Source organism: Linepithema humile, chromosome 2 (genome assembly GCF_040581485.1).
Source record: "Linepithema humile isolate Giens D197 chromosome 2, Lhum_UNIL_v1.0, whole genome shotgun sequence".
In the NCBI taxonomy this organism is placed as follows: Eukaryota; Metazoa; Arthropoda; class Insecta; order Hymenoptera; family Formicidae; genus Linepithema; species Linepithema humile.
In genome coordinates, this window is record NC_090129.1 from 14,845,985 (window position 1) to 14,868,564 (window position 22,580).

At 37.1% G+C, this 22,580-nt stretch overlaps 1 protein-coding gene and 1 pseudogene across 1 annotated transcript; one reads left to right on the plus strand and one right to left on the minus strand.

Moving 5' to 3' along the window:
- Positions 1-7,734: 7,734 nt before the first annotated feature.
- LOC136997922 (uncharacterized) lies at positions 7,735-12,086 on the minus strand (annotated as a pseudogene).
- A 2,364-nt stretch (positions 12,087-14,450) lies between these two features.
- Positions 14,451-16,268, plus strand: LOC136997879 (jerky protein homolog-like). Its single transcript, XM_067349277.1, has 3 exons — positions 14,451-14,844; positions 14,963-15,385; positions 15,781-16,268. The coding sequence occupies exons 1-3, from the start codon at positions 14,556-14,558 to the stop codon at positions 16,266-16,268; spliced, it is 1,200 nt and encodes a 399-aa protein (XP_067205378.1). The 5' UTR covers positions 14,451-14,555.
- The last annotated feature ends 6,312 nt before the right edge of the window (positions 16,269-22,580 follow it).

Sequence of the window (22,580 nt, forward strand, 5' to 3'; positions counted from 1 at the left end):
ATATCGAGGAACTTATCTCCGCTATTAATTCGTCTTGCAAAGATGCGAATTCGCATATTAACTTGAAACTAGAAGACGCTAGCGGCGGTAAAATCTTGTTCAACATTACATGCGATGAAAATAAATGCAATCTGATTCATCATATGAACGTTTCCGATAATCTACTACGAATACTCGGCTGCGGCGGGGCCATACCAACGCCTAACAATCGCCTACAAACCACACATTATACCACGCTCACTGCGACTAAACCTAATTCCAAAGATATTTTTACAGCGCCTTTTATTAAACTCGGGTTTAAAACGGAACAAGGAGTGCGCGCTGGAAGTTTCTATACCGTCGAACCGCACGGATTGCTGCGCGGTATTCCCGATAAACTCTTTGTTTATTGCGATATTTGCGAACCTTATATAACCGGCGATGTGCAAACTCCACTTCTTCGAATAGTACCGGTCGAGCTGCAACATTACGGACATTATTACGCGTACGGCGCGAATCAAGTGAAACATTTCTCCGTCCCGCATTATATCCCATTACGACAAACGTATTTCCGCAGGATTGAAATAGATATAAAAGATCAATTCGGAAAAAGAATACCATTCCAATCGGGAACGCTAACGGTGACGTTGCACTTTAGACGTTTCCAGTAAGAAAAAATCAGTCGGAAAAGCCGCTCGCTATGGCTAGACCGGAGGACCACGAATATTACGATAGCGGAGGTAGGAGCGGAGGAATCACGAGGGTTTTCGTCGGAGCACCCTATCAACGAGGACACGGAATCGGTAGTTTTCTCGGAGGATTATTCAGGAGGGTGCTTCCTTATCTGAGTAAAGGTGTACGAGCGGTTGGTAAAGAAGCTTTACGAGCCGGCGTTAACGTGATGGAGGATGTCGAAAATAATACGCCGTTCAAGGAGGCGGTCAAATCTCGTCTCAAGGAATCGAGCGGAAATCTCAAAAGAAAAGCCAAAGAAAAAATAACTAGCTTGATGAAGGGAACAGGTTATAAAGTATCCGCGAAAACAGCTGCGCTTCAGTTTCCTTTCTTCAGTCACGTAAGACGCAACGCTGCTTCTAAGCGCCGTCGTCGTCAGACGAACAAAAAGAAATCGTCGAAGAATAGCAACGCGCGAAGAAAAATCACGAACAAAAAAAGGGCAACGAAGAAAATACGCACGGCAGGTAGAAAGACCAACAACAAAAAAAAGCCATCCACAGGACGCTGCCGTCGAGTCAAGAAACGCAGTGTAGCCGACATATTCTCTTAATCGACGTGTGAATTAGGAATTTACGGAGCATGTCCTTTCTTCATACACATTCAAACGAGTGCTTAAAGAGTGAACTCGATCTCTTTTCTTTACCGCCTACACAAACCAGCATCGAGAGATCGCAATGGATTTATTACAAACCCGTAACGTCGCTCGCGGACGACGCGCCTATAGAATTCGTCATACCCGGCCATGGGGAAGATTATCTAGATCTCACACACACCATGTTGAGTCTTCGCGTACGCGTAGAATCTTCCCCCTAGCAGGAGGCGGTACCGCCGCTGGCACCCCCGAGTTCAAAGTAGGCCCTGTAAATCATTTACTGCATTCCATGTTCAACCAAATCGACATATATTTCAATCAAAAACTCGTGTCACCCCCAAACAACGCTTACGCGTATCGGGCTTACATCGAGGCGTTATTAAATTATTCTTCACCCGCAAAAAACTCCCATCTGACCTCCTGCTTGTGGGACGCGGATACCCCGGGCTTAATGGACGCTCTCCTAGAGTCGCAAGCCACGAATCAGGCACTCGTGAGACGCTCGCGTTACATTCGAGACGGACAGGCGTTAGATCTCATAGGGCATCTTCACTGCGACGTTTTCAATCAGGATAAATTCCTAATCAACGGGGTGGAAGTTAGAATGAGGCTCGTTCGCTCGAAAGATTCGTTTTGCCTCATGGAATCTAATTCGGTGTCAAAAATACGTCTTCTAGACGCTAGTCTGCTCGTTAGAAGAGCAAAGATAAGCCCCGGTGTGTTACTCTCGCACGCGAGAATGTTGAGTAAAACCACCGCCAAATATCCTCTCACAAAAGTCGAGGTTAAAACATTTACGATTCACGCCGGACTCGTAGGAGAATCGATAGATAATGTAATACTCGGACAACTGCCGAAACGTGTAATAGTCGGCTTTGTCGATAACAGAGCGTTTAATGGCGATAGAAAATTGAATCCGTTTAATTTCAAAAACTACGGTATAAATTTCTTTTCTCTGTATGCCGATGGTATGCAAATTCCCAGTAGGCCGTTACAACCGAACTTCTCGAAAGACGAAAAGCTTTACGTCGAAGCCTACCACACGCTCTTCTCGGGAACCGGCATTCACTTCTTGAACGAGGGAAATTCTATAAGTAGAGAGGATTATGCCCAGGGCTACACTCTTTTCGCTTTTGATCTTACCCCCGACTTGTCCGCTCATTGCGCCGGACATTGGAATCTCGCGAAACATGGTAGTTTGCGATTAGAAGTGAAATTTGATAAGGCGCTTACCACGACCGTTAATTGTATCGTTTATGCTGAGTTCGACAATATTCTAGAAATAGACTCCTCTCGACAAGTTATCGTCGATTTTGGCGGTTAGGTTTTTATAACGTCAAACCCCCCACCTCTACTACTACTACTACGTACATTTTTCCCTAACGTCTGTTTTCTTAAATGACGTGTAAAGCAACGGAAAGAGATTCAGTTTTGTTCGAGACGCGAACGGCGTCGCTTCGTTTGAAAAGAAAGAGCGAGTACTTGGACATAACCATGGATATAGTCATCGATATACAGGGTTTCCGCGATGCCGACGAGAAGTTTATTCCGAAAGAAGTGGCTGTTGTCGCGCTTAACTCCGCAATCATCGGACACTGGATTATGACGCCTCCCTATCCCTTTGACGATTTACCTGAAAAATCGAGACGAGAAAACAACTGGCTTTCGCGAAATTATCACGGAATCGAGTGGTTCGATGGCGAAACCGATCTTAAATGTTTCGTAATACAACTGCGAGAAATAACACGTCGAGTGCGCTACATCTATAGCAGGGGGCAAGAAAAGGCCCGCTATCTGAGGCGTCTACTTTCCAGAAACGTATATAATTTAGAAGGAATTTCTCCGGCGTTTAAAAATTTGCCGGAAGACAAAGAGAGCGGACATCGGTGCTCTCACCACGGTTTTCGATTTTGCTCTACAGACAAATTTCTTTGCGCGTTACGCAACGCCGGCAAATTGAAACGTTGGATAGGCGCTCAAAACACCAGCAGTGAGTGTAGCATCGTTTCGAGCTGCGATGATCTTTCTCGTGAAAATTGGAGCATAAGCGAAAAAGCTGACAGCGGCGTTTTTATGAAAAAGAATAAAAATCTCGACATAATTCGCAATATCGAGGCGTGGCGTACGGAAAAAAAAGAAGAAGAAGAAGAAGAAGACAAGAATCAATCACGTAATTACATTGCAAAAGATATATCGTGTGTGAAGAAAGAAGAATATCCTACCGATAGCAACGCTCAACAAACCATCTCCGCACAATCATTCGAGAACGTCTACTCTACGCGTAAGGAGATAAACCCCTGCGACTCTACTATACAAATAATTCCTCGCGCACGAGCACCGTCTTGTTACGCGACAAATGAATTCGTTGGAAATCTTACACGCGTTGCGTCGTCTCAATGTCAGATATGTGGGAGTCTATCCTGCCGACAGACTACCGAGGGTGTGGACGAGGTCGACAGCCATTGTCGCTAATACAGACGAGCATGATCGCCCCGGAAGACACTGGGTCGCCTTCTACATCGACGAGCACGGTACCGGCACATATTTCGATAGTTACGGAATCCCGCCACACTCGGATCAACGATTTCATCTGCGACTTCGACGAAATTCCACCATGTATCGATGGAACACCGTGCAGCTACAAGGATTTTTTTCGCAAACATGCGGCCAATATTGTTGCGTGTTTCTTTACTATTTGTCTCTTGGTTACAACCTTGAGCAATTTCTTCGTCTTTTCACCGATGATTATAACCAAAACGACAGACTGATAGTATGCTTATATCGCAAAATTTTTCATTGTAAAAAAAATGAGCAAACGAAAGTACGTACAAGTACTTGTTGTAATATTCAACAATGTATTTTTAAAAATTTCAAATAAAACATTTTATTTTATATATTTAACATTTCTCGATGCATGCTTTGAAATAATATTTGTAATTCATACATTAATGTATACTTTTATCATTTATAATTAAATTTGATTCTATTGAAAATCATAAAATGTATAAACTTTATTTTGTGTGTCAGTTCAATTATGTATTCTTAAGAAAAAATTCCAAATAAACGATTTTGTATTCCATTTCTCGTGTTTGTTTCCTTCCTCTTTTCGCATGTTCCTGCACTCGACAATCCTTACAGCGCGCTCAATCCGCGGGGTGGTTCATTCCGTTCACGAGATATCGCTGCCACCTTAACCAGCATGCCGAATATCAGGCTAAAAGTCGTCCGATCATTCGTCGCTGCGTTCTTTTGTTCGCTATACCGGCGCACGCTCTATACCGTTTGCACCCCCTTAGCCGTCATCTCGTCGAATATCGGTCTAGCAGAATCCACCGTTTGACTCCGTCGTTCTTTTGTTCTCCCATACTTGCCCGCTCACAGGTCGTAGTTCTATCATCCCCCGCTCGACACCTTGGCGATGTTTGTTTACATTTCCCATACCTGCCAGAGAGTCCGGGGTACCTCATATAGACGCGGCCCCACCAAAAATACGCTCCTTCACGAGGCGACTGTGTGACGTCGTTTGTTTTGACGCCCCATACCTGCCAGAGAGTACGGGGTACCTCATGTAGACGCGGCCCCACCATAAATACGACCCTTCGCGAGGCGACTGTGTGACGTCGTTTGTTTTGACGTCCCATACCTGCCAGAGAGTCCGGGGTACCTCATGTAGACGCGGCTCCACCATAAATACGTCCCTTCCCTTCACGGACTAGAGGCGACTGTGTGACGTCGTTTGTTTTGATGTCCCATACCTGCCTGAGAGTCCGGGGTACCTCATGTAGACGCGGCTCCACCATAAATACGTCCCTTCCCTTCACGGACTAGAGGCGACTGTGTGACATCGTTTGTTTTGATACCCCATACCTGCCAGGTCCCATACCTGCCAGGCCCCATAGCTATAAATACGACCCTACGACTTATTTCATTTGATCTATAGGTAGCTATGCGGACTAGGACCAGGACTAGAAACCCAGCGATCCAGGTTCGAACCCGGTTTGGATTTTCTCAATTCGGAAAAAAATAAAAAGTTTACGTCATCCCGCGCCTGCCATAAATACGACCCTACGACTTATTTCATTAGATCTATAGGTAGCCCAGCAGACTAGGACCAGGACTAGAAATCCAGCGATCCAGGTTCGAACCCCGTTTGGATTTTCTCAATTCGGAAAAATAAAAATTTCCGCCATCTTGTCAACATCCGCCATCTTGTTTACCCGTAGCCGCCATCTTTTTTTTCCCATCCCGTCAGAGAGGAGTGGGGGAATGTTTTGGCGCCAGACCCACCGCGGGGGGCCTAGACGGGGTAGGTGGTGGGGGTTTGTTGTGACGGCCCATACCTGCCAACATACTACTTACAATTGATTAATGAATAATACATTTCTTGTAGTATTTTATATATATATACACACAAAGTGTATTAAAAGTTCCGGAACAGTAAAATATGTCAAAACAAACTTATTTTAGAGAAAAATGTTTGATACAAAAGTTGTAGGATTTAAAATGTACTATATACTGATATTATCAGTTTGATCTTGAATGGAGGCGCTTTGGAGATTGAAAGGTCATTTCCACTTTTTGAAATGGAACTATCCTAATTTTGTTGTACAAATCGATTCCTTGCAATATTCGGCGAAAAATGTTATAGAAATAGTATAGCCGAAAATTGAGTAGTTTACGAGATATTTTATACTTTAATTTGACATCATTTTATAAAAACTATAAAGTATCTATAATAATTTTTCAATTATCTTACCTTGACACTTTCATGCACAAAATAATGAGAGCAATCGACAGATGTAAAAAAAACACATCGTTGTCTTTAAAAAAAAATATGTTGTCAAAATGATCAATCATATATTTTTCTTAAAAATAACTATGTCTCTTTTACATCTATCAATTCCTTTCATTATTTTGTGCATAAAAGTGTTGAAGTAAGATAATTAAAAAATAAATATTACGAGATATTTTACAGTTTATGTAAAATTATGTGAAATAAAAGTATAAAATATCTCGTAAAGTATTAAATTTTCGGCTATACTACTTCTATAACTTTTTACGCCGAATATTGCAAGAAATCGATTTGTATTACAAAATTAGGGTACTTCCATTGAAGAAAATGAACATCACCTTGAAATCTCCGAAGCGTCTCCAATCAAGATTAAACTGATAAGATCAGTATATAGTACATTTTAAATCGTACAACTTTTGTATCAAACATTTTTCTTCACAATGATTTTTTTTTCGACATATTTTACCGTTCCGGAACTTTTAGCACACTCTGTATATATATATACTGAGACATATGATTGAATATTATAATATGTATTATGGCTCCTGGGTAGTCACCGCAGCCATATTAGATTCGTGACGTCAGAAGCGAGAAATGACACGCCGAGAATTCTTGCGTGCCATTTCTAAATAAAATGATAATTTAACAAAGTAACACTCTAGATCGCTTTAAGACACCTGTAAAATTGTCCGAAAACTATGCTTTTTCCTTGACAGGTTATAAACAATCGTTAAATCAACCGTGAAGCGAAGCCTAATTATGCGAGAAAACACACGGTTGACAGCTGTCTGTATGAGTAGAAAATACTCCTTCTACGTTGGGCTTTCTCTGCTAATCTTAGTTTTCGGATAATTTTACAGGTTTCATGAACACGTCACATATCACAGCACTAACATTTAACGAATATTAACGAAATGGCACGCAAGAATAAATTGGGTAGTCAACATGTCATTTTTTCACGTCTAATAGTTCATCGATTCTCCACCTAAGACGCTGCATGAGAATTTCTGTCATATGGACATGTCGGTAACGGTACTAAGCTATATATATTCTGTATTTATCGCGTTTATTTTTTTGTAAACAAATTTTTGAATTATAAATTAGCATTTTGTATGTTATTCAGTAATTTACTTTTATCGTATCAATTGATTAGGTCAAACTGTTACACTATTTACTTATACAATAAATCGACTAGGTAAATTCGACTAGGTTTTTATTCCTACCACAATTATGTCGCCACTGTCAACGCGGAGTTCACGGCTACGGGACCAGGAGCCTTATTGTTTCAGTTATTATTTTATAAAATCTTTAATAAAGATAAATGTATATGAAATAGAGAGATGTGTGCATGCTTTAATAAATTAACAATTTTATTTATTTATTTTTTATTTTTTATTCATTACATAAGGAGAAAAAGGAAAGAATAGCTTTCTTTTTTACTGTACAGTATTATATATATTGTTGCGCCCGTACTATTTCGCCGCTGATGCTGTGTGTGTTACAGCTGACGGACCGATCGATAATATCGATATTATCGATCGGTCCGTCAGCTGTAACACACACAGCATCAGCGGCGAAATAGTACGGGCGCAGCAATATATATATATATATATATATACACCGTATACATATGTATACACCATATGTTTAATTGAAATTAATAAACTTAAAAAAGAAAGCCATTCTTTTCTGTTTTTTCTTATGTAACGAATACAAAATAAAAAAATAAGTAATTTAATAGTTAATTTATTAATTATAACATACACACACCTATTTCATATACATTTATCTTTATTTAGGATTTTATAAAATAATGACTGAAACAATTAATACATATTGTAATATTCAATATGTGTATTCAATATATATATAAAACATTAAAACAAATGTATTAAATAATCTTAATCGTTATTGTATAATGTACAAAATAAAGATAATGAAATGTTTCATATATGTACATTAAATATACAATAATTAGCTAATTGAGTATTAATTACATACGGATACAAATAAGGAAAGCATATGACATTTATTACATGTAATATAGTCTATAATATTATATGTATGTCAAGTATATTTTCATTTTTACTTTACTACTTTTTATCACAATTTATTAGACATCTGGTATCATGCCGATTTCGTTTGGTATATTAAATTGCAGTTTTGTGACGGAATTTCGATCGAAAAAAGTACGAATATCTGTTAACAATTTACACCATAACACAGATCAATGTAGTAAACGAAAGAAAACGTTATAACAAATTGCCAGCTCACGTTACATCGTCTCTGGCTTTATTTGTATTTTTTTATTATTATTATTAATTAAAATAATATAGAATGGGCCCCATCCGCCGCCCATTCTTGTGAGACGCAATCATTATTCTTATTCTTCGTCTCTCCGATTTTGCACACCAACTGTGTGAATAATAAAGCATTTTTTAAGTGTGGAAAAGCACAGATCGAATATTATCGATATTACATTAAAAAATGCTACTTTTTAAACTATATTGCTTTTTTTGAATGCCATGTTGCGGAAATCACTTATTGTGAAGGAAAAAGCGACAGCTTGTTCTTTTCTATTATATTCATTAAATGACGTCTCATGCGCTGAACGTCATTAGAATATTTTTCTTCATAAGGATTTTTTCCTAAAACTACAGCTGTTGCGAAAGCAGCTGCATAAATTCCGCAACTTGTGCTGTCCGGTTGTGATTGAACTTTTGGAAATGTTATATCACTCACGTTTATCGTTGGATAACGTTTGCAAATATAATCTTTCTGTTTTTCTGCCAATTTGTCGTATGTACAGTTAGGTAAACTGTCATACACGTGCAGTTTGGAGCCATAAAAAAAAAATGCATCGCCAGTGATCAGTACAGTTGCCTCCAATTATTTGTAAATTGTTATCGCTATCACTGGCTGTTATTAGTTCAGGAAATTGCAAATACTGAACGCTTTGCGTTTCGAAACAAGAAGTTTTTCTAACGATGCGTAAGAATGTGTCTAACGATTCATCGTTTAGTTGGTTCTGTACAGGCAAAACATTGTTTCTCACCAAAGAAAGAGGAACAATTGTATCATCTAGAACTTTCTTACGTTTTGCTATTTCATCTTTAGTCAGATTTTTTCTCTTTGTATAACTGACAAAGATACAATCGCTATCTTGCTCTGCATTCAGATCAGCAGTAACATTTGTCGCGTCTGTTAGCAAAATGTTCCGTTGTAATTCTTTCTTAGCTTGTACAATATTTGTCTCTTGTACTTTGTTATTTTCTTGCACACTTAATTTGTGACTAACTTTCTTTTTAGATGCTTTCTCTTGAGCATCTACAATATATTGTGGATTTCTAATAGGCATATGTCTGTTATGCCGACTGTCTAAGATTTCTGGCAATATACACTCGTAATAGAAGCGTGTTAAGATAGGTACCATTTCTTTTTCCCAAAAGACATTATCTCTATCAACACGCACGGTTTTTATACTTTTTGGGGTCCATATTACGAAAATACAATAACTGCGTTGCGTTATATTCAACTGACTCTGAACTTGATAAAAGAATCGGTGAATCCGATTCATTTTATCTGTATTCTTTTTGTCATATATGCCTCTTAATTGAGGCAATTTTTGTAGTGCTTCATCAGCTGTTAAATTCTCCGCTGATAGAGGACATTTAATTTCCACCAGACCATCTTCATCAATAAGTCCATCGGGAGAAGCACCCAAGCATGGATTTTCATTATCTATGAACAATCCGCATGGCTCATTTTTTTTATTCAATTTTGCAGCCAACTCTATTCCAGCGACTTCCTCGCTATCACGACCATATTTCATGGCTGCAGTGTCAAGATGTGGAGGAAATAAAATGCTTTTTACTGTCGCTGCACAAGACGTTGTTAGTCTCATGCGACATACGGTTCCAAAATTGGATGCCGTTAGCATTTCACGTCTCAATGAATGCCATAGTTCACATTCACTTTGGCCTCTTGCTTCTCGTTCAATTTTTTTCCTGTTTTCAGCGTTTTCCACCAACTTTTCTATGTGATTTTCTTCAAGTTGTTGGTATACGTCAGACGGAAGATCTGGCTTTTCTGATTGTGGGCCATAATGACAATCTGTCCCTGGCTCTCGTTTGAATTTTTTTTCTCTGCCGTGCACTTCTCGAGATTTTTTGGTTCTCGATACTTTTATTTGTCGCCGTATTTCTAAATTTTCAACAACCCGAGGAACATCCTTACTCATGCTTTGATACACTTGCGTGAGCACTTGTTGAGTATTATGCTGCACAACTGCTCCCGCAATTCTAGCATTGTAAGAACCTCGTAGGCCGAAATTTATGCGCTTTCCACCTATTTCTTTGCAGATTATCGAATTGAGCCATTCTGCAGGATTGTTTGTTACATTTAACAACAAACTATCTGAATAAGCGCTCAAGTGCATTACAGCATTTTGAATTTTCTGATATAAACCGTGGAATTTCAAATACGGTACATAATTTTGTATTTTCTCACGGTTTTCTTCACATATACGGCCGCGTTCTTCACATCTTCTATGCTCACCAAAAATATGGCTAGAAATATTCAAAATATCTTTTTGCAATTCCGTAGCCTTTATATGATGAGGTACTTTTTCTTCGTTTCGTTGAGTGGCTGCCTCTACCACTTCTTTCCGTATTTTTAAAATGTTGTTTTTTACAACATTTCGTAGTTCTACAAAACCGCGTTTTCTCTGCTGTTTTGGCAGAACTGTCTGTGCAACAGCTTTCAACTTTTTGCAAAAATTGCGAAGCAAATGATTGGTACACTCTATTTTTTTAACAGTTACCATTTGTTCGCGATACGGTGCATTATTTTTTATGGACTGATATACACTGCTGTCGCCGTCAGCAATAACTGTTTTATATATCAGTCCATGCATTTCTAGGCTGTTTTGAAAACCTTCTACAATGGCATCACTTTCCATTTTTGTTGAGCTAGCGTTGCGGTCAAAATTTTTATAGCATTTATGATTTTTTGCCTTCAGACCGTTCCGCTTCGCTATATCACACACCGTGCAAAATTTGTTGCAGATACCAATAAAGAGAACTTTCCTTGTGCGGTAACCAATTATAGCACCAACACCGGAAAGTGAATCGTAGGCGTTACCGTACGATCTCTTCATCCAACTACCATCCGCTACAACGGTGATATACGGAATGCCATTAATAGTTTCATTCCTCTCGAGAGCAAATTGTTTCTCGAGCTCGCCTGCCATTTTCATACTTTCCATGGCTGTTTTTTGAAAATCATCGACTATATCTTCTCGATTTTTAATATAAGTCTTTTCAGACATACAAGGGATATTTATACCCGCACAGAATTCTTCCAATTGGGCATAACTATTCCCAACTGTTATAGTTGTAGCTACAGTAGCTTTATTGAGATCCAGCTTCTTAGGCTCTATAGGTTCTGACCATATGTTGGCTTCATAGTGGCACATTTGGCACTTGAAGAATAATTGAGTCAGTAACCCACGGCGACGAGAATTGACGTGTTTCCAATCTTTAAATTGGCACTCAATTCCTCGTGCATGATCATCAAACACTCTGTGGATCTCTTTCAACATAAAAGAAATGTCGACAATACTACGATTTTCGGGCATGCTTTCTTCAATACAATTTGTATCCAGAAGGCCCTTCTCGATAACAAGTTCATTGTTATCTTCATAATGTTTAATATCTACATTACACTTATCTTCTACCAGACATTGCATTACTTTTGTACTGACATTCGAATCTGTAACATCGTGAAATTATGAACACGACGATTCGTCGTCAATACTGTTAGTAAGCATGCCATTTTCTTTACCTCTCAAATTTTGCAATTCTTCAACTGCCTCCAAGTGTACTTTTTGCACTTCTTTGCTCTGCAGCTGACGTCTGTAAAAATTAATAAATCATTAATATATTTTTATTACATTTATTATACATATTTATGTTACTAAAAAATTGAATATATTAAAATATTATATATAAAAAATATGCAACAATATAAAAATGGAAAAAAGTTGCACGTACAAAGTTTTAGCAATCTTTTCTTTATTTTTATTTTACTTTTATTATCTATATATCTAATCGGATAGGCAATCGTAACTTTCAATTTTATTTCAAGTATTATAATAGCCTCCGATTTTGATATTAAAAGTTACCAGTCTACGAGAAAACCGCCTCTGGCTTATCTTATTCTATATTGCCAGTCCACGAGAAAACCGCCTCTGGCTTATCTAATTCTATATTGCCAGTCCACGAGAAAACCGCCTCTGGCTTATCTTATTCTATATTGCCAGTCCACGAGAAAACCGCCTTTGGCTTATCTTATTCTATATTGCCAGTCCACGAGAAAACCGCCTCTGGCTTATCTTATTCTATATTGCCAGTCCACGAGAAAACCGCCTCTGGCTTTATAAATTATAATTAACACTATGTACTATTAAGTAATATAAAAAATTATTTACATAACAATAATCAATCTATGTAAATGTGTTAATTTTTCAGTTTTAAAAAGATAAATAAAGAAAAGATTGCTATCATGTATATCATATTTTATTAAAAGTTATATTAAAAACATTTTATTGAGTGTGCTTAAAGTTTCGATATAATATCTCGAAGATAATTTATTTGACGGGAAAATGTTTTGTACAAAAGTTTTAGGGTTTTAAATAATCTATATACTGATCTGTTCAGTTTTACCATCTCTGTGAAGTTGGCCCCCCATTTTTCAAAATTAAAAAAAATTATTAGAGTTCTGGATGCCCCCTGAAGAGTTCTAGAGTTCTCAGACCATTTTAGAAAGAGTTCTGCCATTTAAAGTAAAGAAAACACCAATTGAAAAATCGGGGGGCTAACTTCACGACGCCCCCCATTATGTAAAAAATCCAAATTTTTTTATAGTTCTGAATACATTTTAAATAATTCTTTAGTTGTAGATAAGTTTCAAAAATAGTTCTGCTCGAAATACTACGTAAATTAAATTTGAAATTCTCGACTTAGAAAACGAAAAATAGCGAGAACTCATTCAATTTTGATTTTAGCGTTTCAAGTCTTCAGAATAATCGTTAGAACTCGTGAGGGGCTATACAGAACTCTCAACAGAACTGCCGGTTACCGAGAAAAAATTTTTTTTCTGTAGGACAGAAATTTTTCGAATCCGAAACTTCAACCATCGAGAACTTTTTTATTTCGCCTCTGAGCGCTTCGAGTGTTAATAATTATCGTTAGAACTCTTCGGGAGGCGTCCAGAACTCTCAACAGAACTGCCGGTTACCGAGAAAAAATTTTTTTTTCTGTAGGACAAATTTTTCGAATCCGAAACTTCAACCATCGAGAACTTTTTTATTTCGCCTCTGAGCGCTTCGAGTGTTGATAATTATCGTTAGAACTCGTCGGGAGGCGTCCAGAACTCTCAACAGAACTGCCGGTTACCGAGAAAAAATTTTTTTTCTGTAGGACAGAAATTTTTCGAAACCGAAACTTCAACCATCGAGAACTTTTTTATTTCGCCTCTGAACGCTTCAAGTGTTAATAATTATCGTTAGAACTCTTCGAGAGGCGTCCAGAACTCTTAACAGAACTGCCGGTTACCGAGAAAAAATTTTTTTTTCTGTAGGACTTAGAAATTTTTCGAATCCGAAACTTCAACCATCGATAACTTTTTTATTTTGCCTCTGAGCGCTTCGAGTGTTAATAATTATCGTTAGAACTCGTCGGGAGGCGTCTAGAACTCTCAACAAAACTGCTGGTTATCGAGACAAATTTTTTAGAAATTTTGTTAAAAATTTTTCTAATTAGAAAAAATTTTTCTCAATAACCGGCAGTTCTGTTGAGAGTTCTGTATAGCCCCTCACGAGTTCTAACGATAATTATTAACACTCGAAGCGTTCAGAGGCAAAATAAAAAAGTTATCGATGGTTGAAGTTTCGGATTTGAAAAATTTCTGTATTACAAAAAAAAAAAATTTTTCTCGGTAACCGGCAGTTCTGTTGAGAGTTCTGTATAGCCCCTCACGAGTTCTAACGATTATTCTTAAGATTCGAAACGCTAAAATCAAAATTGAATGAGTTCTCGCTATTTTTCGTTTTCTAAGTCGAGAATTTCAAATTTAATTTACGTAGTATTTCGAGCAGAACTATTTTTCAAACTTATCTACAACTATAGAATTACAGTAGAACCTCGTTTATCCAAGCTTCGATTAACCGACACTCCGCGTAATCCGAGGCACTGAATTCATCCGAGCACTCCGCATTAACCGAGGCGGTAGCTCGGATAATACGGAAAAACTCGGATAATACGGAGCAAAGCCATGTAGGCGCGCGAAGTATGTGTGTATAGTTCGTTGTTGCTATTTTGTTTCAACATGCATAAACCTGTACAAGCTTGTGTGTTATAAGCCAAATGCAGCAGTTCCGATCCTAGAGTCGTGATGGCTCAGAAACGGAAAAAAATTGTAGTGAGTGTGGAGCAGAAATTAGAAGCAATAAAAAGATTGGATAGTGGCGAAATTATTCGAAAAGTCGCGGCTGATTTAGGAGTTGGAGAGACCACCGTAGGCGATTGGCGTCGGAAGCGAGCCGATTTGGAAAGATTTGCAACTAAATCATGCAATGCGATGACAAATCGTAAAACAATGAAAACTGCAGAGTATGATAAAATAGACAGAGCTTTATTCTTATGGTTCACTCAACTGAGAGAAAAGGGACTACCCATATCAGGTATGCTTTGAATCAATGTTTGATAAATTTGATGGAGATTCGCGAATTTCTGTTCCATACAATACTATGCCAATGAATACTTGCAGAAATTACCCTTCTTTCTCTTTCTCCTCTCCAGGCCCAATTTTACAGCAAAAGGCTATGATGTTTGCGAAACAGTTTCCTAACGAAAGTGAGACTTTTACTGCAAGCAGTGGATGGTTGGATAGGTGGAAAAAGAGGCACGATATTCGTCAGTTAAATATTTGTGGCGAAAAATTATCAGCTGATGGAAGTGGAATGAATCAGTTTAGAGAAGAATTCAATAAGCTTGTTACAGAAGAAGGTTACACGAGAGATCAAATTTACAATTGCGATGAGACTGGCGTAAATTACAAAATGATGCCTTCCAAAACACTGGCTGTGAGAGAAGAATCAACTGCTCCGGGATACAAAAAAAATAAGGAAAGAATTACTATTTTAGCGTGTAGTAATGCATCGGGAACACACAAACTTCCATTAATGTGTATTGGAAAATCAGCTAAACCTAGAGCGATCAAACACAAAACCTGATGCTTTACCAGTGTACTACGCTCATCAGAAGAATGCTTGGATGAGTAGCGATCTTTTTCAAAAATGGTTTTTCGACGAATTTGTTCCTTCAGTTGAAAGATTCTTGAAAAAAAAATGGACTTCTCAGAAAAGCGATTCTTTTACTCGACAATGCTCCATCTCACCCAAACGAGTCAATTCTGAAAAGTGGAAATATCGTTGTGAAATTTTTTCCACCAAATGTGATTTCCATTGCACAACCAATGGATCAAGGAGTATTAGAAACACTCAAACGTCACTACCGGCGTTTCTTACTTCAAACACTTCTAGAAAATAGCAGTAACAACAAGACATTTAAGGAGTGCTTACTTGCGATTAACATGAAAAATGTGATTTACTGGTCAGCTCAAGCTTGGGATGCTATTCAAAGGTCCACAATACAGAAATCATGGGCAAAAATTCTGAATTCTGACAGCCAAAGCGATGAAGTTCTAGACAATATAGATTTGCATAGCATGATGCAGCAAATCCCTGGTTGTGCAAACGTCGAGAAGAATGATACTGATGAATGGGCTAATGGTGACGATTGTGAACATGAGCTTACTGACGATGAAATTTCCCAACTCGTTAATTCTGAAGAGGAAATTGCAGATGAAACTGGAGATAACGAAATGGAAGAAAGTCAGTACGTCAGTCATGAAGAAAGATTAAACGCTCTTGAATTAACTCTTAAATATGTTGAGGAACAATCAGAAGCTACTGCAAGTGACCTCTTATTAATAAAAAGATGGAGAGATATTGCAGCTAAAAAACGCATGAGCAAATTAAAACAGTCTTGTGTTACTGACTTTGTTAAGCCAGTGACGCATAAAAATAATGTGCATTCGTTATAATTCTTATATCTTTATACATATGTATGTATGTATATCTGATCATATTGCATTTTTTCAAATTCATACATACATAAAAATAAAAAAACCTTTTAATTATATCTGTGTTCCGTATTATCCGAGATTTCGATTATCCGATGTACGCTCTCCCCACATTACCTCGGATAAACGAGGTTCTACTGTATTTGAAATCTACTCAGAACTATAAAAAAATTTGGATTTTTTACATAATGGTCTGAGAACTCTAGAATTCTTCAGGAGGTATCCAGAATTCTAATAATTTTTTTCAATTTTAAAAAATGGGGGGTCAACTTCACAGAGGTATACCTTCAGTGGAGGCGCTTCGGAGATTTAAAGGTCATCTTCATTTTTTTAAATAGGACTACCCAAATTTGTTTATACAAATCGATTTCTTGCAATATTCGGCGTAAAAAGTTATAGAAGTAGTATAGCCGAAAATTGAATACCTTACGAGATATTTTATATTTTTATTTTACATAATTTTACATAAACTATAAAATATCTCGTTAAATATTTATTTTTTAATTATCTTACTTCAACACTTTTATGCACAAAATAATGAAAGAGATAGATTGATGTAAAAAAGACACATTGTTATCTTTAAGAAAAATATTATATGATTGATCATTTTAGCAACATATTTTTTTTTAAGACAACTATGTTTTTTTACATTAGTCGATTCCTCTCATTATTTTGTGCATGAAAGTGTTAAGGAAAGATAATTGAAAAATTATTATTTAACAAGATATTTTATAGTTTTTGTAATATAATGTCTAATTAAAGTATAAAATATCTCATAAAGTATTCAATCTTACGCCGAATATCGCAAAGAATTAATTTCTATTACAAAATTAGGATACTTCTGTTTAAAAAAATTAAGATGACTTTCAAATCTCCGAAGCGCCTCCACTCAAGGTCAAACTGATAAGATCACTATATAGATCTTTTGTAATCCTATGACTTTAGTATAAAACATTTTTCTGTAAAATGATATTTATTCCATAAATAACTGTTATTTTTATTTTGTTTGTTGTTTTATACAGAGTGTCTCGTTTTAACTTTGGCATCGAAATATCATGTAAATAACATATTTTTATATAAAATGTTTCACATAAAAGTACTTTGAAGGGAAAGAAAAAATGGGGACATTATGTTCACTTTGGATGGAGACGCTTCCGAGATTGAAAGGTCCTTTTTAAATGGAGATCATCCTAATTAGTTGTTATTAATCTATTCCTTGCAATATTCGGTATTAAATGTTATAAGAGTAGGGTGGCAAAAAATAGAATTGTGTACGAAATATTTTATACTTCAATTTAACATAATAAAGTATTTAATGTCTCGTTCAATATTAATTTTTAAATAATCTTACCAAAATACTTTTATGCACAAAATAAGGAGAGGAATCAATTCGTGTGAAAGAAAACATTGTTATTTATGAAAAGAAAAAAGTAATAATATTTTAGCTGCATATTTGTTAGACAACTGTTTTTTTCACACGAATTGATTCCTCTCATTGTTTTGCGAATAAAAGTGTACAGGTAAGATTATTGGAAAGTAAATATTAAAATAAATAAATTTTAGTGAATAATAAGTGAATATACTAGATATTTCATGTAATGAAATCAAGTTAATGTAAAATTATGTGAAATGTTAGTAAAAAATATTTCGTTATTCCATTTTTGGCCACCTTACCCTTGTAACATTAAACGGGTGCTAAGTTCACATAGGTTCAAAGCGCCTCCATCCAACATAAAAATAATATCCTTATTTTTTTCTCCTATTCGAATCAAACAACTTTAATGTAAAACATTTTCCACCCAAATGTGTCATGTACAAGATATTTTTATGCAACAGTTAAAATGGGACGCCGTGTATATTCAATTTTTAAATACAAAAATTATTGCATGTTTTTATAACTGATATTGGAACATGTTCCAAATGGTATCAGAAAATTATTTTTTTAAAATGCTATTATTTCGAAAATAGTTTAAGATCTGTTATAAGAACATGCACTACAAATGAAATAATGGCTGAACAGATTTAATAATGTAACAGTATTTCAACACTTCAGAGACGAAACTTGTTTTTCATCTTCAATTTAACAATAGTAAAAATACACAGTCAATAATTAAAATAAAGAAAAAAATATCATGTCACTTGACTGAGTAATAGTAACAATAATATCAAGAGACACGGTAGTGTCTCGCGCCAAGTTCACGCGCAGCGCAAGACCGACCGTGTATCTTTACGCGAGCTGTTACGAGCGTATAGCTACGTAATAGATTATTTAGAATAAGTCGGGACACGTTTGTGGAAAAAGTCTTTATTCGGTGTTGCTGGTTTGAGCTTTGATCGAGAACTGAACTGGCGAGAATGATCTTCGTTTAAGGTGCTGTAGGAAAATCGTAGCGGCGGAATGTTTATTGGAAGGAAGCGGTTTTGTCAAAAGGAAAATATACGTTAGGCATAGGGACAGCGTTTATGTTTATTGCAGTCATCGAAGGGTCATGTGTTTAGGATCAAGAAGGAGTAAAGATAAAAAAGGTTCAAAGGTTCGAATAAAAAGAGTAATATAAGAAACTATAAGTTGCGGCACGTAACAGAGCACATGAGCTGATAGGAGTCGAGATTTTCATATCTCAATAATGCGTGGACCGATCGAATTTATAATAGGCTCAATCGATAGAGCACATGCGATTTACATAATAAAAGTATCTTTACTTTTTTTGTACATGCTTTCTAAAAAAATATATTAATTGCCAAAGTTTGCCAAAGTCGAAATATGCCGAAATCTATGTAAGTCTTGGTCGTCGTCGTCGTCGTCGTCGTCGTCGTCGTCGTCGTCGTCGTCGTCGTCGTCGTCGTCGTCGTCGTCGTCGTCGTCGTCGTCGTCGTCGTCGTCGTCGTCGTCGTCGTCGTCGTCGTCGTCGTCGTCGTCGTCGTCGTCGTCGTCGTCGTCGTCGTCGTCGTCGTCGTCGTCGTCGTCGTCGTCGTCGTCGTCGTCGTCGTCGTCGTCGTCGTCGTCGTCGTCGTCGTCGTCGTCGTCGTCGTCGTCGTCGTCGTCGTCGTCGTCGTCGTCGTCGTCGTCGTCGTCGTCGTCGTCGTCGTCGTCGTCGTCGTCGTCGTCGTCGTCGTCGTCGTCGTCGTCGTCGTCGTCGTCGTCGTCGTCGTCGTCGTCGTCGTCGTCGTCGTCGTCGTCGTCGTCGTCGTCGTCGTCGTCGTCGTCGTCGTCGTCGTCGTCGTCGTCGTCGTCGTCGTCGTCGTCGTCGTCGTCGTCGTCGTCGTCGTCGTCGTCGTCGTCGTCGTCGTCGTCGTCGTCGTCGTCGTCGTCGTCGTCGTCGTCGTCGTCGTCGTCGTCGTCGTCGTCGTCGTCGTCGTCGTCGTCGTCGTCGTCGTCGTCGTCGTCGTCGTCGTCGTCGTCGTCGTCGTCGTCGTCGTCGTCGTCGTCGTCGTCGTCGTCGTCGTCGTCGTCGTCGTCGTCGTCGTCGTCGTCGTCGTCGTCGTCGTCGTCGTCGTCGTCGTCGTCGTCGTCGTCGTCGTCGTCGTCGTCGTCGTCGTCGTCGTCGTCGTCGTCGTCGTCGTCGTCGTCGTCGTCGTCGTCGTCGTCGTCGTCGTCGTCGTCGTCGTCGTCTGTTCGTCATCCTTCTCTAATATATAAGTTTTTCCTTTGTCAACTAGAAGCATCAAAATGCGACATCGTTGTCCTTTTCTAGATCCCGTGAAATGTCGACTCCCGCATAAGAGCGTCTTTTTTCTTTCCTTTCTTTTTCTAAAAGATGTCTGTCCTTTTCCAACATGGCGGCGCTCAGACCTGTCAGCTCGCAGCTTTGATCATACTAATCACATTGATATAATTAATATCGGTCGTAAAATGTATATGTAACGTGTTGTGGAGACGAATAGAGATAGTGTATATCAAAATAATAGTATTCTTTATAAAAAAAATTTTCTCGTCTTGAAGTGCAGAAGTGTAGCAACACACATGCTGACAACACTTTTAAAGGGATCGTTCACAAGTGTCCCCTCCCGATTTGATTCTCCTTGAAATATGTTGTAAAACATACAATTTAAACATACAATTGTAAAACATACAATTAAAACATACAAACATACAGAGAAGACACGTATTTTTTTATAGCTGCCTAACTCAAATTTAAAGGGTGAAACACCCTTTTAAAAAAAACGAGTTTTTTCTTTGTGTGTAACTATCGCCAAAACCGTAGGAGATATAAAATGTTTCAAGTAGAAGTTGTATGGCTTGTAATGGGCTTTATAACTGTGTAGTTGGATTTTCAAAAAATGTAATTTTTTTAAATTTACTTTTACCCCTTGGTATTATTTTTTCGAATTTCAAAATTTTTGTAATGACAAAAGTTGTAGCATTTTTTACGCTGAATTCAACCATATATGATTTTATTATGTTCCGAAATCGCATCTTTCAAAAATAAGTTATCAGTATCATATTATATGCGTCGCGCTGCATGACGCATTGTTTATACCGCACTTGTGTTGCGCAATAGTCGTTAAATAAATATAAAAATGACATGTTATCACATATTTAAGGAAGAAAAGTTAACTAAAATTGTTGCTAAAGCATCCCTTCCACATTACACTCTTATAGATAATCGCTGCATTTCGTATGCAGCGCGTTGTCATATACAAGTTAGCTATCAGCGCATATTACACTTTGAAGTTTTGCTTGCAGTGACCACGGGAAAATAATTTATGAAACGAAAACAGTGAATGAATCAATCTATTCAACATATATCCACCCTGACTCTACTCTCTTGGCCCGACTTGACTGACAATGAATAAAATTCTGTACATACTCTTTTTCAATAATTTTAATATACTGCGATATATTCTACATACTATTACATTCTATTAAATTATTACGATTTTTTTAAACTATGGTATATAAAATCTTGAAATATAAAATGTATATTATAAGTATAATTATAATATATTGATACAATAAATAAGCTTTTATATATATATAAGCTTATTTATATATATTATAATTATACTTATAATATACATTTTATATACCATAGTTTAAAAAAATCGTAGTAATTTAGTGGAATGTAATAGCATGTAGAATCATAGTATATTAAAATTATTGAAAAAGAGTAAACTGTACAGAATTTTATATTTTATTTCATTCTCAGTCAAGTCGGGCCAAGAAGGTAGAGTCAGGGTAGATATATGTTGAATAGATTGATTCATTCACTGTTTTCGTTTCATAAATTATTTTCCCGTGGTCACTGCAAGCAAAACTTCAAAGTGTAATATGCGCTGATAGCTAACTTGCATATAACAACGCGCTGCGCACGAAATGCAGCGATTATCTATAAGAGTGTAATGTGAAAGAGATGCTTTAGCAACAATTTTAGTTAACTTTTCTTTCTCAAATATATAATAACATGTCATTTTTATATTTATTTTGCGACTATGCACAACACAAGTGCGGTATAAACGGTCATGCAGCGCGACGCATATAATGTGATATTGATGACTCATTTTTGAAAGATGTGATTTCAAAACATAATAAAATCATATATGGTTGAATTCAGCGTAAAAAATGCTACAACTTTTGTCATTACAAAAATTTTAAAATTCGAAAAAATAATAACAAGGGGTGGGGGTAAATTAAAAAAAATTTTATTTTTTGAAAATTTAACTACACAGTTATAAAGTCCATTACAAGCCATACAACTTCTATTTGAAATATTTTTTTATCTCCTACGGTTTTGGCGATAGTTACACACAAAGACAAAAACCGTTTTTTTTTTTCAAAGTAGTGTTTGATCCCTTAAATTTGAGTTAGGGCCGCTATAAAAAAATACGTGTCTCCTCAAATTGTATGTTTTACAACATATTTCAAGGAGAATCAAATCGGGGGAGGGGACACTTGTGAACGTTCCCTTGTTAGTATTCTGTAGTTAGTGGACAGAAAGTGTACTTTGTGCACATTGGTGGAATCGGCAGGTATGTAATGTTTATAGAGAAGAAATGTCTAACACTTGGATTGAAGCTGACGATACGCTAATTAAAAAAAGACAATGGCCTAGAGGTGCTAAAGATGTTTTTGTCATTCTTACAGAAATTTGATCAAAAGTAATCTGTTTTTATATATGAAAAAAACGCAATAACTTAGAAATACAGATGGTTTTTTATACCCTTTTTATGATCACTAATAATTTTCTTATAAAACATGTTGTAAAATATAAAAAAAAATTATTAGGTTTGTATAAATTAAGATTTCTATAATCAAAAAGAGGATCGTCGTAT

Coding starts and splice junctions, on each gene's coding strand:
- LOC136997879 (XM_067349277.1), top strand. CDS start 14,556: ATGGCTCAGAAACGGAAAAAAATTGTAGTGAGTGTGGAGCAGAAATTA. Junction 14,845..14,962: donor AAAGGGACTACCCATATCAG/GTATGCTTTGAA, acceptor TCTCCTCTCCAG/GCCCAATTTTACAGCAAAAG. Junction 15,386..15,780: donor TAAACCTAGAGCGATCAAAC/ACAAAACCTGAT, acceptor TTTACTGGTCAG/CTCAAGCTTGGGATGCTATT.